The sequence below is a fragment of the Oryzias latipes genome, chromosome 21 (assembly GCF_053564925.1).
Source record: "Oryzias latipes strain Hd-rR chromosome 21, Olatipes_Hd-rR_3.1".
NCBI classification, from domain to species: domain Eukaryota; kingdom Metazoa; phylum Chordata; class Actinopteri; order Beloniformes; family Adrianichthyidae; genus Oryzias; species Oryzias latipes.
The window spans coordinates 25,455,562-25,474,057 of NC_136257.1; the positions used below are offsets into that span (position 1 = coordinate 25,455,562).

The 18,496-nt window shown below is 37.5% G+C and overlaps 1 protein-coding gene across 9 annotated transcripts; it reads right to left on the reverse strand.

Annotated features, from left to right (window-relative positions):
- Positions 1–62: 62 nt before the first annotated feature.
- Positions 63–16,672, reverse strand: stk24a (serine/threonine kinase 24a (STE20 homolog, yeast)). 9 transcript variants are annotated; one of them, XM_020713022.3, is made up of 12 exons: positions 16,381–16,631; positions 16,183–16,288; positions 11,089–11,319; positions 9,466–9,522; positions 9,238–9,346; positions 8,989–9,146; positions 6,874–7,059; positions 6,619–6,764; positions 6,430–6,547; positions 6,270–6,335; positions 3,930–4,066; positions 63–2,364 (listed from the first exon to the last, which is right to left on the reverse strand). In XM_020713022.3, exons 2-12 carry the CDS (start codon positions 16,216–16,218, stop codon positions 2,331–2,333), a joined length of 1,278 nt encoding a protein of 425 aa, XP_020568681.1. In that variant the 5' UTR covers positions 16,219–16,288; positions 16,381–16,631; the 3' UTR covers positions 63–2,330. The 9 variants fall into 9 exon arrangements, with proteins under 9 accessions (XP_020568681.1, XP_078795876.1, XP_078795875.1 ...); XM_078939750.1 differs by having other exon boundaries at positions 6,270–6,332; positions 16,183–16,268; positions 16,381–16,625; XM_078939749.1 differs by having other exon boundaries at positions 6,270–6,332; positions 16,381–16,625.
- Between the last annotated feature and the right edge of the window lie 1,824 nt (positions 16,673–18,496).

Sequence of the window (18,496 nt, forward strand, 5' to 3'; positions counted from 1 at the left end):
AAAAAACTGCACTTGGGTTCTCCAGGGTTAAATTAAAAAAATGATAAACCAGACAAAAAAAGTTCAAAGTTGTCAAATCTTTATTTTTGTTTGCATTTCAATCCAATAGCAATGCCTGAATTCAACAATCATGTGACTGGCATGCGATGACTAAAAAGAGAAACTGAAAGTAAAAGTTAAAAGGCAAACTTTGCCCCCGTGACACGGTAATACTGCTGTGTGAGGGTATTAAGATGGTCCGATTGAAAACACTCCAGCTTCTTCCCAGAATTCCAGACAGTGTTCTTTTGTGGCATTAAAGGCAAGGCAATAAAACCTGTGTTCTTTTCGGAACCTGCAGCAAAAAAAGGCACAACAAAAAGCTTCTGCTTTGTTCTAAACTCCAGAGAAAAATCACAAGTGCAACCAAAACAAAACAAACCTCGACTTGATTTGATTTCACAAGCTCATAATTTAATTCACCATTTAAAGTGTTTTTCCTCTCCAAGTTTCTATTCAAAACCAATTTTATTTTGAAATGAAAAACACATTTTTACATAACTAGTGATTTAACCTGAACAACTGGTGGCAGTTCTTCATTAAAACCATAATTTCTTACCAAAAAATTGAACTAAAATCAGCTCTATTTCCGGAAAATACCATTTATTCAATGAAAACCAATTTGTAGATTTACTAAATCAATATCGATCATAAAAGAATCATTTTAATATTTTAACATTAGACTTTGTCAAATGTGCAAATTGTCCTGAAAAGGATAAATGGAGTGTTTTCACAAGGCATTTCCTAAAAGATTCATTTTTCACTGAGCAGCCTTTTAAGACCAGTTTTCGATGATCCGCAGTCTCTCTTAAAGTTCTTTATCGGTAAAGCGTATGTTATGTTACAAGCTATTTTAAATCAAAAATAGATGCAAACCGTTTGTTTAGCTTTAAATGTAAAATAATCAGGAATGAAATGGCAGAGTTATTCACCTGACTGAAGCTAAATACTTGAAAGGCAACAAATTTAAAAAGAAAAATGAACATTTTTGGAATTTTTTTCCAGAAAAACAATCAGTTTTATTAGAAGGAAAACTATATTTTGACTCATTGATATGCAGCGATGCACTGGTGTAAATCACTATAAAAGTGTAAAATGACAAACATTTGTGCTTTTTTTAAATCACAGAACTAATTAAACAATTAATATAAACGAAAAGGCCTCATCTGGTAGATTATATAGCGATTCACAAGTCCAGTTCTTTTCCTAAACTGATAAACAATTGCCTTCTAAAGGGAAACCGTTTGTGCTCGTGTCAGGAAACAAATGAAAGGATTGTCACACGCCGCCAGGTTTTCTACAAAAGTGCATTTTCTGGACAGAAAACAACAAAAACAGAATCAGAGCTAACGCACTGAAACTCTTTTAAAGCTAATTTAACTCCATTCATTTAACAAAAACCCTGATTATCTGTGTTTATCCCTCTAAAGTATGCTACAACACATACAGCTCAGCATCAGGCCTCATGCACATTCTCTTTAAGGTACCGTTGGATGCAGCAGTGCAGATAAACTCATGTTCTCATTAGGTTTACATCACACTTAAAAAAAAAAAATAAAACTCCTCAAAACAGTTGGAGTGTTCAGGTTGATGTAACGCATACATCTGCAAAATACTGCAACCTTTATGCTACTTTTATATGGCTAGCTCTTTTTTATGCATCAGTCAAAGACATTCACATTCAGAGTGCAAGTTTGTCAAGGTGCAGCTACAGTGGAGAGACTGACCGGATCGAAAGGCCAGTTTAAGACTAACAAAAAGATCTTTCAGACAACAGAGTTAAAGACAAACAGCAGGCAGGACTTTTCCTTCACAGGGAACAACAGAAATCCAGACAAAAACAGATGAAAAACACAAAGGCCATCTCATTTGTGGTCATTTTGTCACAATCATTTGCTTTACATGGGTTTTTTTGAACACAGTGGTCCACATGTCATTTTAATCAATCAGTAGAATTTTCTAGAAGACGCCATCATCTGCCGAAGAACTAGGTTCTGTCTCCCACAGACTCACATGATCAAACCAAAACGAGGGAAAACTCATCAAGAGTTTCAGCTCTAAGAAAGGAAAGTGTTCAGATGAAGGAACCTCATCCATCAGATTCCTCTCCTCCACCACTTCCTTCTTCAGTCAGGTTCCAGCATGCACTGCAGGCCGGCAGCCTGCCCGAGTCGGCTTTCAGCAGAAAGGATGAAGATCTTCTGGGAAACTTCCTCTCTGCTCGTGTGGAGCTCAAAGTTTGAAAAACTGCCTCCAGGATGGAAAAGTGGGAGAGCTGGGCGTTGGTTCCTTCACAGAGCAGCAGCAGCATGAAGCCCAGAAAACCTGACCGACATCCAAGGAGAAGAAAGTTCATGTTTCCAGCTCTACATGACGCACCACTTTCCATCAAAAATGGCGTTCTCTTTCATAGAATGCACATTTTTTAGAAGGTTTTCGTTCTAAAAAAAGTCAGGTTTGGATTAGAAGAAAGAACTCTTCAGCTAACCTTTATTTTAACTTTGAAATTTTACATTTCCATCTTAAATCTTGAGCTGCTTTTCATTGACAGCTTTCAACTGCAACTCTAAAACACAAAAATGTCAGATCCAATCATGAGCCTGCTATTATTTGAATTCTAAAATGTATCATTATTAATCCATCCCGGCTGTAAAGAACAGAAAGCCAACTTTGGAGTGACACTAATGGGATTTTTCATAATATTCTTGATGTTTGCACAGAGGGGCAGACTGTACGCAAAGGAAAACGTTTTAACATTTCCCACTGGCTCTCCTAAATGTGACACATTTACCACATTTTTGAAGAGGACAAAGTTTAGCTTTCAAATAATGAAGAACTAACTAGGAAAACAAACTCTGAAGAACTCAAACGAGAGCCAAACATGCTGGTGAGAATGGAAGCAGACAAAAATAAGTGAAATGCTACAGTCACACCAGCCTCAGCAACGCGAATTCAAGCGACCACTCTTAATGAAAAGTCTTTGGGCTTACATGTTCAACATTCTAGCAATGCAGGTTTTGAAGTCCTTTTTTGGTCTTTTTGTACAAAGTGTGCGACCATTGAACGTGCCTTCAAAGATAAACCAGTTGAACTTTTACCTATCAGGGACTTGGACTTGCTAGCGGCGTATGGGTGACGCCCTTCTTAATTCACAAAAAAAGCCAATTGGTCATGGAAGAGAAATCCAAATATCTTCCCTACCCCTCTGGCTCCTCCCTGTTGCTCCAATTTTATGCACATTTGAAGCTGTAGTGGTGTCCGAAAGTGTTTTTGTTTTTTTTAACGGGGAGCCGTGGAAACATAGGGCTGGCTATCCCTCCACCGGTAGGGTGATCTGCAAAGCGCTTGTGGCGTGGAGGAGACACGCAATTCTTCACGCAGGTGTGCTCTGAAGCACAGAAATTTACGTACTGAGTTTTAGTTTTTGCATGACTTTTTAAAACCGTTAAACCAATTTTGTTTTTCATTTTCTGAGCGCTTGCAGCTAAGCGCAAATGTAGACGACTGGCAACTATCGATGACGTCATTGAGCTGATTTAAAGACACTATTTTTTTTTAATCGTTCCGCTTGGAGGGATAAATGTAGGGCTAGGGGGAAGCTGTTGGGGTAGGGGAAGCCCAAGTCTTTCATATATCGGGATGGAGCTGGGAAATAAAAAGCCTGGAGCAAGATTCACAAGATTTACACTGCTTCGACATTTCACACCAAGCCTCCTCAAACTGAGTCCATGCGTTATAGTATCGGGTAACGACAGTCCAGGGTGAACACTGCATGCTAAAAACCAGTTCTTGAACGTGCGTCACATGCATGGTGGGAATGTAGCATTACACATTTCTGGAAACCTCAGGAAAAATGAAGTAATGCGGTTAAAGAAGTGAGCTTCACTGACCTCTGGAGTCTCTGCAGCAGCTCAGCCACCAGGGAGTCACAGATCCCCGGATGTTTGTCCTCCGCGTTGAAGAACTCCTTCTTCAGCTCCTCTGCAGCTTCTGCCTTTCCGTTGCTGGTTCCACCTTTGGCTTTTAACTGCAGAAAAACAAAAAGAAACCTCATCGAAATACAGGGGCCTGTTGCACAAAAGTAGGATAAGGGATTAAGCCAGGATATCTTGGTGATCCTGGCTCAATTGATCCCCAATCCGGTTGCACTAAAGCTGGATAGGGGGCAGGAGGATATGTTGTGGTATAAATTACCATGGAGATTTATTCTGTGGAGCTAGCCTGCTCCAGACCAGGCTAAATTCCAGGATCTATTTAATCTCATCCCTAATGTCAGTCAGCAGTCGCCACAAATGGAAACCAATAGTTATTTCATTGCTCACTATACATTGTTATCACATATAACTAGACCCACTGTCATTATTTAAACGTTTGTGATCATTAATTTCAATCATTTTGGATAAATAATGAGTTTTAGATGATGTTGCTATCATTAGATAATTTACAGTTTCCCATAGACTATAAGGCTATATGTAAAATAATAGAATATTAGGGCCACAGAGGGGAAAAAAAGACAAGTCATAATATTGTAACCAGTTGTTTTAAAGGAGGATAGTTGTTAAAATGACAGATGTGGGGCATTTCGTGAAATTGTACCTCAGTATGGTTTCATAAACGAAGACATGCTGATTTGCCAGAATATGAAGTATCACATTTTCATAACTATCAAAACTGTAAAAAGAATATGTTGCTTTTCTGCAGAAAGAACCAGTCTCATAAATTTATGACTTTATCCTTTTTCCTCAGTGGGGCCCTAGTACTCTGTCATACAAAATAATACACATTCCATTAAAATATGAAAACACAATGTGTAACATTATGTTCCTTTATTGAATAAGGATAAAAAAAAAAAAAGCAGGTAAACTACACTCAAAAAACGTTCACTTTGAATGAACATAAAAAAATTATGGAAATGATTTCCACATGATTAGACAGCGTTACTTGAACAAAAATGAATCATATTGGTCCTACTTAATGTACTTAGGTTCAAACTAATAAATTTAAGTTGATTCAATCTAAATACTGCAGTTGGACCCAACTTTAAATTAATATTGTTGCTCACTCTCAAAAGATGAAAGTTGATCCAACTTAATTGAATCACTCCAATTGGTCACACCTCATTAAATGAAGTTTATTCAACTTAAATTTGTATGACTACCTAACACAATTTATGTTAATATTACTTAATTTTTTGCTTTAATTTTATTTATACATCTGACAATGATAAGGTATTCCAAAGTTTCAACCAATGGGTCTTTTAATTTTCACATCAAAGACATGAAATGCGCAGTAATGTCCCACATGACAAGACAGGAGTTCAAATAATGCAAATTCTGTTTTAAGTTACATGAACAGTTTACCGCACAAGGGGTTTCGTCATCATCCTCTCCCACACTCTAACTCATGGTGCAGAAAAGAAATAAAACATATCAGTTTAAATCACTAGTTAAAACAGAGTAAAACAGCTAGACAATAAAACCCATGGACAAAAACTCACACTTAGACCCCAATCTGCCCAGATAGACAAAGAAAATGGAATCCCACAATTCCTTGCGATTACTAATGTATCCAATTCAACGATATCATGTTGGATCAACATGATTGAAATTAGTAACCTTTAAATGGATTATTTTTATGTACGATCGACATGATTCATTCACGTAAGATTAACAAATATAACATTTTCTGGTTGAAATGACAACTTACATTTTCATAAAATTAATTGGCTGGTAATTTAATTTAAAAAAAAAATCTTGAGTGTGCTTTATCACTGTGGTGGTGTTGCCTTTCTTCTTAATTATATCTTTTACCTCCTCGTATACCTCCATGAGGATTTGTGCTTCCGACGGGGAAAGGTACGCGGCTCTAGTTGCCATGGTAAATCAGTTTATCTGTGATCTGTGGAGGGGTCTGTTTGAGTGAGCCGTGAGCGCGCACCTATCCAGGATTGGTTACACCTGGCTTGATGAATCCGTGTCTGCTCATCCTGGCTTGGTCTTTGTGCAACCAATTAAGCCTGGACGCACATGTTTTGGATTCATTGAGCTCAGCTCAGTCATTTATCCCGGATGTCTTAATTCTACTTTTGTGCAACAGGCCCCTGGTTCTGATTGTTAAATGTAAACACTGATGGAGAGCACCAAATGTAACCCAGTTACTGTCACAGCTTTGTTTTCAGTCATACTTGGATTAAAACAAATCTGGAGTAGATTAGCCAGATTAGCTGTTACCTCTAAAAACAGTGGAGAGAAGATAGTTGCCAGGCTTTGTGACAGATGCCGTTTTGGACTCTCCTGCTGCCAGAAATGCAAAAAAAGTAAAGAGCCTTTGAAGAGAGATACCAATAAGGCAGTTCTTTGACTTTGCTCCTTAGTAGTCACGTAGGATTACCTGATTTACTGAGTCAGCAGGTCGTTCTAGTCCATTCTGACGCTTGTCTGGACCCGGGAGAGTAATAGGGAATGAAAAGTCACCGCTGCCGCCCGCAGACGCCCTGTTGTCCAGCTCCCTATGGTCAAACACAACAGTCAGAAAACAAAGCGGCGTGTTTCTGTCTGAGCGGCGTGAACGCCGGCTTACTCATCCGAGTCGTCTGAGCTGGATTTATCTCTGGACCGCTGAGTTTTCCATCGTTTGTGTCTGTCAATCAGCTCCGTCAGGAAGGTTGTCCTTTTGGCGTGCTTCACAATATATCTGTGTTTCAGCAGTTCTTTGGCAGTTGGTCTCTGTAAATGAAAGACAGCCAAACTGGAATCGCTCAATAATTTCAGATTTTGGGGAAAATGATGTAAAAAATCATTAAAATGTTGTTTCTAAAGCTTCTTTTATACTTACAAAGCTTGGATCTTTGTTCAAACAGGCTTCGATGAATTCTTTCAGTGCCTTGCTGTAGTTTCCTTCCAGTGTCGGTGGATTATTCTTTGGGATGAGGAACAGTACTTTCATGGGGTGCAGGTCAGAGTGGGGGGGCTCTCCTTTAGCCAGTTCTATGGCTGTAATTCCTAATGACCAGATGTCTGCCTGCCGTTAGAAATGAAGACATTTGAGACGAACAAGCGTCCCTAAAACAACAGAAAAGCTTGAGCTCAGGGAGAGTTGACGTTTTAAGCCGTGGCTGGATCCTCACGATGCGTTCGAGGAAGCTCTGCAGACAAGTGACTGACATAGTGGCTCTGTCAACAATCCACACAGAGTCATGTTGTGGTTGTTCTAAAAATACACACATTCAAAACTTGAATAATTGTTGAGCTCCAACTCAAAACATCATTGATATTAACTGAGGGTGAGTATCTCTCGCATGATTCGATACACATCTCAATACATGCTCCACAAATCAATACAGAAAACATTCCACTCACTTTGAGAAGATACAATACAATCCGATTCTTTACCCTAAATTGATACAACCTAGATATTTATTATTCATTTAAACTATAAATGATAATATCTTTTAATGGAGAAACTCTGTTTTTGTTGCTGGTACTTCTTATTTTAAGCAACAAAAACTAAATATCTGACCTAACAGCTTCAAACATAAAAACCTGGCATTTTGGATTTTTTTAGACTGTTTTGTTGTCGTTTTAATTTATTTAAGGATTGTTTCATATGTTTAGTGACCATAACATGCATCTCTTGTTGTAGTTAACCTTCAGCCAATTGACAACACTTGGTAGAAGCGAGTTTGTTTTTGTTTATTGCATCACATGTACACAAAAAGGCAAAGACAGCAGAGACACAACAGGAAGAGAAACTGACAAAGTTTGACAGAAATCGATTATTTACTTCCTAAATGATTTTGAGCGTCTGGAGGGCTCAGTCGGCTGTGTGATGAACTTCATCCAGTGTGGGCCCTTGGGCAAGACCCTTTGCGCTACTAGCCAACTATGCAGCCACCAAAGGGCCTATATCTGAGTCTCCCTGTGCTCGTCCCCAGCCCGTGTCTGGAAGAGGATCTAGTGTAAAAATCTCTACCAGAACACCTGTGCGAATCAGTGAAAACCGATTCACTGTGCCGAAAGGTGAACAACAACAACTTCAACTGATTTATTTGATACCTTTTTATCAAAATAATCTTGTTTAAATGTGCGCTTTTCAACTCATACTGCTGTTATTCTCATAACTAGATTATATTTTTTTGACACGCATCTACCGTATAATCCCTAATATTCAATTTTCAGACCTAATTAATGAAAACAGGATTGCAGAATAGATTAGATTTTATTAAAAGGTTTTTTATAATTGAATAAAGACCAACAAAATCTGAAATGTTTTCTTAAAAACACAACTGCTAAGCATCACCTAAAAGCCTTCATTTTGTTCAGACGGTGTGCCTTATAATCCAGAGCGCTTAATGTATGAATGAATTTTGGTTGTTTACTGATGTTGAAGTGATTCTGAGAGGTGCCCAGTGCTCCGTCAAAATGTCAGGGTTTTTTTTTTTTTTTTGAGTTGCAAACAAGGTTGGTTGTCGTTGTGAAGACGCCAACGCGGCTAATGTGTCGGAATGTCTTTTTTTTTTTTTTAAGTGTTACCAACAAGGTTGAGAGTTAGCATACTCACAGTAATGCTTGTTTAAGGAAGACTGGGAGTTCCAGGTATTGTGACTGTGCTACCGAGGCTAAACAGTTTGTAGAATTACTGTTAAAGTCTGACTGACTGAAGGACTTATCTCTGACTCTTGTCTCGCTTAATGCGCCTTTTATGACATAAGTTTAAAAATAGATCATTCATTAATGATGCACATTTGAATCCAGTGCGCCCTATAGTGAAGAAAACTGTATATAAAATCCCCCTACAACAACTCAAATGCCCTGATCTGATGTTAAATAAATGCCTTCTTACAGGATTTTTGTCATTTATTATTCCAGTTGTCTGGATCTTCAGCCTTTAGAGATGAAATATGCTTCATCATTTTGTTATATCAGAAAAACGATTAGAACGATAACTAACCTTTGAGTCGTAGGACGATTGCTTTATGACCTCAGGGGCCATCCAGAATGGCGTTCCTACAAAAGTGTTCCTCTTGATTTGTGTGTCTGTCAGCTGGCCCGCCACGCCGAAGTCTGCGAGTTTTACCTCGCCTTGTTCCGACAGCAACACGTTAGCAGCTGAGAGAGCACAGGAACAGCAGGAAACTTCACGATTGTTCAGATTTGTCAAAACTCCTGCCAAGCAAACGCCAAAAAATGTGTCCTTTACCTTTGATATCTCGATGGATTTTCTTTTCAGAGTGTAAATACTCAAGACCTTTAAGGATTTCTCTTAGGATTGTGGCAATCTGGGTTTCATCCAGAGGACCTGGTTCCAGCTGGAGGAGCAGAATAAAAATCCTCAAAACTAAGCTGCCACATTAAAAAGCCCAAAAGAGTCCAAAGCAAACATGTGCATCACTGTTATTTGAGTACAACTTCTTTCAAAGACACTTACTAAATCTAGAGCTGATCCTCCACCCAAATATTCCATAATGATCCACAACTTTGTACTCTGAAAAAGAAAGAAATACCTTCAGTCATACAGAAAATATGACTAAAATAACAACAAAATATGTACCAGTTTACTTTTATATTAAAAAAAGTGTTTTTTTATTTTTATTTTGAGAAAAGAGTTCAACTGTTAGTGAACTACCCTCCAAGTTTTAGGATTTTATTAGTATCACAAAGAGCTTTGTTGGAATTCTCCCACAGATGTTTGATAAAAATTCATTTGGCTAATGGAAACTCCCGAAAGGTTTCAGTGAAAGAACAGTTTTAAACTAAAGGAGGAACAACAACAGCACAGCTTCATGGATCCACTCATCTGCAGAAAACGGCCGTTTGACTTTTGAAAATCCCTTCTTATTTTGAGAGTATTGCACATGATTGTCAACAGAAATGTTTACACAACATTCAAGAAAACAACAAGAAAAAAAAGATACTAAAAATAACAAAAGTGCACACACACACACAGACACACAAACATATATGTCCATCATTCCTCTGCTAATACTCAGTGTAACACTTTCAAATATAAGATGAAATTGGAAAACTGTGCATGTAATACATAAAAACACATTTCTTTATGTTTCAATATCTTCCATAAACATCTACATGTTGTGGTATTTTTTTCTTGCTAATAGATGCACTTAATACTGCATAATCTAAAAGTTTCAACTTTTAAAGGAGATATTTAAAAAAAGCTGCATGTACCTGTTTTTGTAGTAAAAACGTTCTCACTGAAGGTTTTACCAACATTTTGTTGGTTCAGTATAAGATTACCGCTTCCCTATATTGATCGGTTTAGTTCAGTTTTATTTGAGTCTATTAGTTTGTTGCTGGTTTCCTGTAAACCAAAAAAATTAAGACTTTTAACCCTTGTGCTATCCTAGGCATTGGGAGTTGGGTCATGCAGACCCACTAGACAGTGCTCTGAACCTTTTTTCTTCAATGATTTGTGATCTTCACTGGTGGATTACAATGGATTAAATGAAATCTTTCGACCTTTGTCATGGCAGGGAGAACGCGTCAATGTAAAGGCGGGATCATCTAAGGTAGCACAAGGGTTAAAGAGCATCTGTCACAGACAAGCTCAGGTCCATCTTTTTTCAAAATGCTTTTTGATTAAGTGCCAGAGTCTTCCTCTTTAGATTTAAGTGTCAATTTATCGCCTCAAACCATAAAAGTGCAGAGATGCATAATAGTAGAAAAGTTTATGTGGTTTCCTGCAATGTAGATTCCAATACCACAGTATTTTGAAAGCACAATGTACAATGATGCATAACCCCAACAGGGAATAACCTTTAAACTGCATTCTCCAAAAATGCAATTTATTGTGATAGTTATTGAGGAAAAATATAATAAAGTCGGTCACATTTGTAATGATCTGCAGTAGTAAATTTAGTTGAGAAGTTATAGGAGGACAAACATTCTGTCCATTTGTCCTGGTATTAACAAAAACTACACAACTACACACTACACTACAACAACCCAGAAGGAACAAAGTACACTGCTATTTTTACAAATAAAAAAGGTTTAATTGAATTCTATACAGACTTAGTCTCTACTCTACCCTTACCTTGAGGTAAGAGCCAAAGTACTTGGTGATGAAAGGACTGTGACACTGGCTCAGAACTGTGATCTCCTGCTGAATGTCCTCTATTTCATCCTCTGCCTCCTCCAGATCAATGATTTTGATAGCCACAACTTTCTGGGTCCGATTGTCGATGCCTTTGAAGACTTCTCCGAAGGAGCCTTTCCCGATCCTGTCCAGTTTAGTGAACATCTCCTCTGGATCAGCGTTGGCATTCTGAGAGGCAGAAGGAGCACAGAGGTTCATTTAGCTCATGCAAAACCACACTCAAGCCACAAGATAACACTTGATCCAAATATCTATAGAAAGAAAGAAAATACACAAAACTCACTGTAAAATGGGAAAAGTCTCGTAGAGAAAGCAAAGTACTGCTTTATATTAGAATAAAGATGTAGAATTATTATTTGCCCTTGACTTTTCAAGTTTAGAGCACATCACATAAGCATCATCAAGACAGGTCCAAAAATTTTGGAAATTCAAAATAATTGATTTACACGTTTTATATTGAGACAGACATATTTGTATGTTAGAAAACATTTTAATTAGTGAAAACCTTACTATTTTACTGAAGCTCCTCCCCTCCGCTCGAAGAATGCACTTTTCTGCTTATACTTGTTTTTATTTGCTTTTTTAAAACCATTAAATTGTTTACTTTTTCTTTTTACACCACATCTATCTTATGATTAACTTTTCACAACAAACCACTGTTGGCCTAAAACAGCATCTCCATCTCTTGTGTGACATCATAGACTAAGAGGAAAGCTGACTGCACAGAAGTGGAGGTAAACGTGGGAATGAAAGGGCCTTGCCATTGATTCAGCAGAGCAGAGATGGGCGAGCTGAAACACAGCTAAAAGGCTCAGATAACACAATCAACAGAGAGCCGGTCTCTGTAGACAACAAGAAAGCACTGAGTGAAAATCCTCCCTGGATTTGTCTTTGTGTACAGCCAAAAGGTAAATCATGTCTCCCAGAAACCACAGGGCGTATCGTGAGCTAGACACCGCGAACTGAGGTCGATGCTGAGACCGATCGTCCTCCATGACCCGCCAGTCAGAGAACCTCCTTTATTGTGTAAATGCAGGACAGGACAGCTGTAAATGAGGTTAAAGTCAAACCTCCAACTGTTTGGAACACTTTTCTACCAACAGGATTAAATGATGCGTCCCAACAACAACCGACGGTTCTGAAACCATTGACCAGAAATCGTTGGTAAGCAGTGAGTCAACGTTTCTATGGTAACCACTCCCACTCTCGCCAATCAGCAATGAGCTTGTTGGAAGTCCATGTCCCTACCACTTAAAAGCGGCCCACAAAAAAATCTGTCAAACGCTTCGAATGTTTCACGTGAGAACACATACTTTAATGGAGGCATCTGATAGGTCAGTTTCTAACTTGAATAACTTGCACTACAGAAAAAAAAATCATTAAAAATCAATCTGAATTAGCGAGAACTTGTTTAAAAAAAGCGGTAGAGCGAAAATGGTTATTCTGACAAACAGAATGACAGTAATAGTGGTTTATTTCTCAATAGAAGTCTATGAAATTTCAGCTTTCAACAGAAGTCCTGAATGCAGCTGTATATATCAGTGGAGCTGTAGAATCCATGAGAAGATGAGAAGAAGGGTTAAGCAGCCTGCTGTCCATAATTGCGCTGACAGCAAACTGCATTTTATTAACAACTTTTGCATTTTTTTTAAAGCAATCATATTCAGTCTAAACAAGTCAGGAGTGAAACTGTTGGACCTATTTTCCTTTGTGCTTTGCACAAAAGCCTCATCTCAGAGGGAAGACAAAACAAAGCTCAGTGGAAACACAGGGACGTTGCTGCCTCTGCCCACCCAAAACACACACCTGAAGGAAGAAATTATTCAAATAAACTTTAAAGGCAAGATAAAACCCCCTACAACCTTTGTCAAAACCCCTTAAACCCACAACAAGCCATCAACCTTCCTCCCCGGGCTTAGATCTAACCACCCAATCAAATGTCCTTTTGTGCTCTGCCATGTCAACTTTTGTCTCTGCCAAACACATGAAAATTTAACCCAGCCTGTGAAGAAACTTAATTTTTAAAGCTTGTAACCATCACCATTCTGGTCACAGATTGTGGTAGTAGATGAAGGTAGAAACTGCCTTGACAACCCCTCTCATGTGTGAGGGTTTGACACCCACTAATGACCACAGCTCTGGACAGCCACCAAAAAATAATTTAAGCTCATTTTCCCTTCATCTGAGAACAGATGAAGCGCTTCTTATAATGGCAGTTAAAGATCTGTCTGACTGGTTCTTGTGTCAGACATTCCTAGCAGACTCTACACATTTGGACCAAAATGTTAGGGTACCAGGTCTTTCTAGTGCTCTCCAAAAACTCAAAAAACACTGGATACCCTCTACTGATAAATCCGTCAAGACCATTTTGCAGACCTAAGGAGACGGGGAAGCTAACATTTTAACCAAAACTCCTCCAATTTCTTGGTTCCATGTTTTTTTTTGCCTCTAATTATGAGTAACTCCAGAAAAGAATGAACTCTGGCCAAAAAGAATGAACTCTGACCATCTCACGAAGACTAGTTCCAGGACCCTAGACCATTAAACTCTTTCAGCTAAAGTCATTGAGCGATAAATCCTAACACGGTGAAGCAGCAAAACACAGATATGGCTGTGGCTTAATGACACGCACCATAAAGGGGAAACAGAAAATGATGGACAACACACTGAATTATTGACAGAGCTAAATGGATTTGTTTCCCTGAAGAGAACCAGGAAGGAAAAGAAGAGGTATCAAGAAAGAATGTTAAACATTACTAATTATATAAAAGGCAATTATTTTTAGGAAAAATTTAAAGCTGAGAATTTTCTTTGCAAAATTGATTAACAATAACCTTTAAATATTGGCTAACATTTTCTGCTTCAATCTTCGGCAAACTGTTTTAAAGAAAACTTAACAACATCAAGAGACATAAAGACAGAGTGTGCAACCAAAAGACTCAGTCAGTCAAAGGTGTAAAATGTATTACGTTGATATTGATATTATTTGCCAGAAGCATGATTGTGGGAAGTAAAACTGCATAAATCTCACTTTGAAGTACAGCCTAATGCTTGTGGTCTTTACTCACCACAGTGTCAGGAGGCAGGGGTCTATGGGCAGACCGATCCAGAAAGTAAAGAGTCATTTAATAGCAGCATGCTGAGGCCATCCCACCATACCTTAAAAAATGACTATTATAGTGCATCTGCTACAATACTTGGACCATAGGACAAAACTGTTTCAATGGTCCCACTCCAATCATCCTTTGATCCATTGTAAAAGCGTTCCCAGTGATCTTTCAATTATGATTATGCCTTTATTAGATTAATCGCAAAAAATCTGTTTGTTTTCTAGGACATAGTTTCTGCAGAGCAGCAGGAGTTCATTGGAAATTTGCTTCCGAGTTGTGGGCGGAACTGCTGGCACAGAGTAAGCCGGCCTCATTTCCCATCATCCATCGGTTTAAACTCTGTCCCCCGACCTAATAGGTACAACAAAAATGGCGAGCAATATTGGAACTTTCCAGCCTTACAGTTTTGAGCCAGATGCCGGACCAGACGAGGGAAACAAAGACGTACATGAATCTATTTGTCTGCAAGTGGATGCATCAGAATGGTCAAATAGCATGTTTTTGCTAGTCTAAACCAGTGTTTTTCAACCTTTTCTGAGCCACGGCACACTTTAACCTTAAAAAAATCCCGCGGCACACCAGCATGCAAAAATTAAAAAAAAAAGGAGAAACTCATAGTCTGTATTTATCTACAGCCCCTCCGCAATCTCACATGCATTTTTGAGATAATTGTTGCAGAAAAAAACTGGAAACTGCAGCTGTTTTTTTCTAAAAGATGCAATAAAAGATAAGTTAGAAGATTTAAAAACAGTTTGATGTGTGTTCGTTGGTTTCAAGATGTTTAACAACAGATCTCCGTATGCGCTGTCACTCTCACAACCCAATGCATCATGGGAGATGTAGTGCATAAAACGGCCGGAGATTGCTTTTCGAAACTTCATTGTTTTGTTCACTTGTTCCACGGTCTGATACCGGATTCTGTGGAAAGCTACACCGCTATAGACGAGCTTTAGCTGCTATTTTTTTTTAGAACTGAGCGACTTGACGAGCTAAATCGGGACAAGGAAGTGAAGACTTTAACCACTTCTGATTGGTCAGACTGATAACATGTGATTAAGCCTTCAAGAATGATTGGTGGAGACAGTTAAAGGGACGGGACGTTTCCAAAATACAGCCGAAGGTGCAGCTGAATCGCGGTACCTTATCAAAATGTCTTTAAAAAAAATAAAATAAACGCAAAGAAAAAGTATTTTATGATCTTTTATATTCCTAACTCCTCAGTGTTTTATCAGGGCCTGTTTGGATGAACAGAGAGCTGAAATCATGGAGATGGAAAATTTTTTTAGATCAGTTAATGAGGGCAATTTCCCACGGCACACTTGACCATCTCTCATGGCACACTAGTGTGCCGCGGCACACTGGTTGAAAAACACTGGTCTAAACCATATCCGTCTCTATTTTGGGCTAATTTACTTAATTCTAGTCATAACATTAAATAATAGTAAAAGAATAAAAAAAAAGGGAATGGCTAGATGAAAAAAGAAAGTAAGGCAAAATTCCATTAAAATACATTGAAACTGAGTTTTAGCAGTAAGACTGCTGTTTAATCTCTTATCTTCCTGTAGGAAAGTGAACTTAGATCTAAGATAACAAGTAAAACGTTTATGCAAGTGAACGATTAACTTTCTAAAGGACGAAAAACATGAACAAGAGCCTTTTAAAGTTCGTAAGAAGAATAGAATTTAATTAAAATGTGATAATTGCTTCACATGCAATAATTGGTCCGTTCAATGAGGACCACAATCAATAGAATAGAAACGAAAAGAAAAATATAATGACTATGAATGAAAGATGGATTATTTTTTCTTTTTTAAATTTATCTGCTGAAGTTAAAGTGTGCATTTAAACAGATAAAACCATTTCGTGGCTATAATAATCGTCACGTGACACGAAGCAGCAGAACAGTCCATTTTTTATTTACCTGAATCCCCGGGACTCCGCTCGGGATTTGAGCCATGGCGTTAAAAAGTGAAGACGACGCCTCTCCTCCTGTCTGTCTTCAGCTTCCTTTGAGGGGTAACGGTACTCTTCAGTCGGACCAGACTTACGGTTACTTAAAGTCTCAAACGTGAACAGAAAAATAAACACAAAACATAAAAGAAAAAGAAAAAAAACGCACTTGTCTTGACTTGCCGAATTGTCTTTGGGCGCCTTTACTTTTTCTAGTTAAAGATGGCTAACATTGATTTAGACTTTTAAACATGAACTTCGGCGGTTAGCGTAGCCGTAGCGCCTCGACATTCCCTTCGCCCGGAATCCTTTAGTGGGCAATAGTTGAACAGCGCAGAGGAAAAAACACTCCTCTGTCCGGTGTTTCCTCCGTTCCATCACTTGACTACATGTCCCAGCGCCATCTTTACCAATGCCATTTTAATTAGGGAGACGTCACAAAACGTCATGACGACGTCATCGGTACAGGAAGGGCGTCAACATTAAGGTAGCATTCTAAAATATTTAGCGTTTATTGTTTTACAGACATTAAATCATAATCATGTTTATATAATTGCTAAATTGGAATATGCAAACCTACGATGTAGATAAACTCAGTTTATTCAGATTCCCAGCTTTTTGCCACAGTGATTTAAAAAAAATGACATTCCGATGCACATAGGCTTTAAAGTTAACAAATTATTATAAATGTTAGTATGAAGTCATAATTGTAAATGTACACATATATTAAACTGAATCTTCATTAAAAGACATGAAATCATGTTTTTGATGTTCCCATGCATTCTCTTATGATGGAGGACGTATTTAAAGAACTTTAGGCTTAAACTTGTGTTTTTAAGTATGCCTTTATTCAAATCATTGTGCATCAGGAGCAGATGGGAAAAAAAGCTTGTATTTGTGAAAATTACACTGGGCGGCCCACAAGCTCCATGCTCTGCTCCATTCTGATGCATCCACTTGTAGTCGAGTAGATCCATGTACGTTTTTCGAATGAACTCCTGCTGCTCTGCAGAAATTATTTCCTTGAAAACGACATACGTAATTTTTTGTTTTTTCATTTTGGCTAAAAACAGCATTATTGTAATTTAAAGACCAATGCTTTAAAAAAAGATCAAAAGAAGATCAGATTGGGATATTAAATACAACATCTAAATGATTAATGAATGGATGAGTGGTGAAATGTTTCAAGAAATAGGATTTGAGCTTTTTAAAAAACTTTATAGAATTAACACTTTTACAAAACAGATAACGAGTGCATCTAAAACAAAGCAATGACCATGGAATATCTAATATAAAAATAATTACAGCATGGGACACGTGAAAACTGTCCATTGGTAGCAAGTAGTAAACGGAGAAAAATTAACAAGAGAAAAAAAAGTTCCACACTATGGTACGCTTTAGGAGTATGAATATTTTTAAGAGGATTATAAAATTGATCAAATTCAGTAATAAATAAAAAATCTTTTCTGCTCTACAATTATGTATAGAAAATTTATTTTGAAGAAGGAAAAAATGTAACAGTATTTTCTATATATTTTTTATCAAAGCAAAAATAGGTATTTACATATTTAAAGTCTATGATGCTATTAAGTTTTTATTTACAAATCATTCCAACTGGTTCCAGAGCGCAACAATCACATTTAGTAAAGGTGAAGTACAGATTCAGGAGGGTGATTTCAAAAGCTACAGTTATAAATTTTTGTAAATTTGGGGATGCACTATTGTTGAATGAATATTGTGCAGGACTTTTTAATGTATTTCCTTGGCTATTATTTTAATGCCGGTGTTTTTATGGTACTACCCATGGTTTACCCTAATAAATATTACTTTGGAATTTTCCAAAAAATTACACCTCTATGATGCTCCTTTTTCACACATTGTGTTTATTTTTGCTTTTTTTTTAATTTAAGATATGGATTCCTTTAATCATTAAAGAAGGGGAAAGAAGATTTTAAGTCCAGTTGGCAGGACTCAACTTCAACACTTCATCACCTGGACAACTAAGAACTTTTGCTAACTAAATGATCCATAATAAGAAATCTAAAAGTTATTTTACACCTACATGTTATTTGTTAAATCTATAGCCAATCTAAATCTGAATGCTATGACCTTGAGGTTAGATTGAATTTTTTTGCATTTTTATTTGCATTTATTGTATATATTTAACATCCACTTTAATCATTGAAATCCACATGCTTGTAGCTGACACTCTGGAGTTAAAAGTAATTAAAAAAAGAGGCAAATTCGTAAAAAATGGGCTAAATCTAACAATAAGTATGAGTTAA

Bases quoted from the DNA above. Each gene is read 5' to 3' on its own strand.
- stk24a (XM_011489813.4), bottom strand. From the start codon at position 16,218: ATGGCTCAAATCCCGAGCGGAGTCCCGGGGATTCAG. The intron at 7,060-8,988 runs GTTAGTTATCGT...TTCTAACGGCAG, and splicing joins AATCGTCCTACGACTCAAAG to GCAGACATCTGGTCATTAGG. The intron at 2,365-3,929 runs GTCAGTGAAGCT...GATGTCGGTCAG, and splicing joins CTGCTGCAGAGACTCCAGAG to GTTTTCTGGGCTTCATGCTG.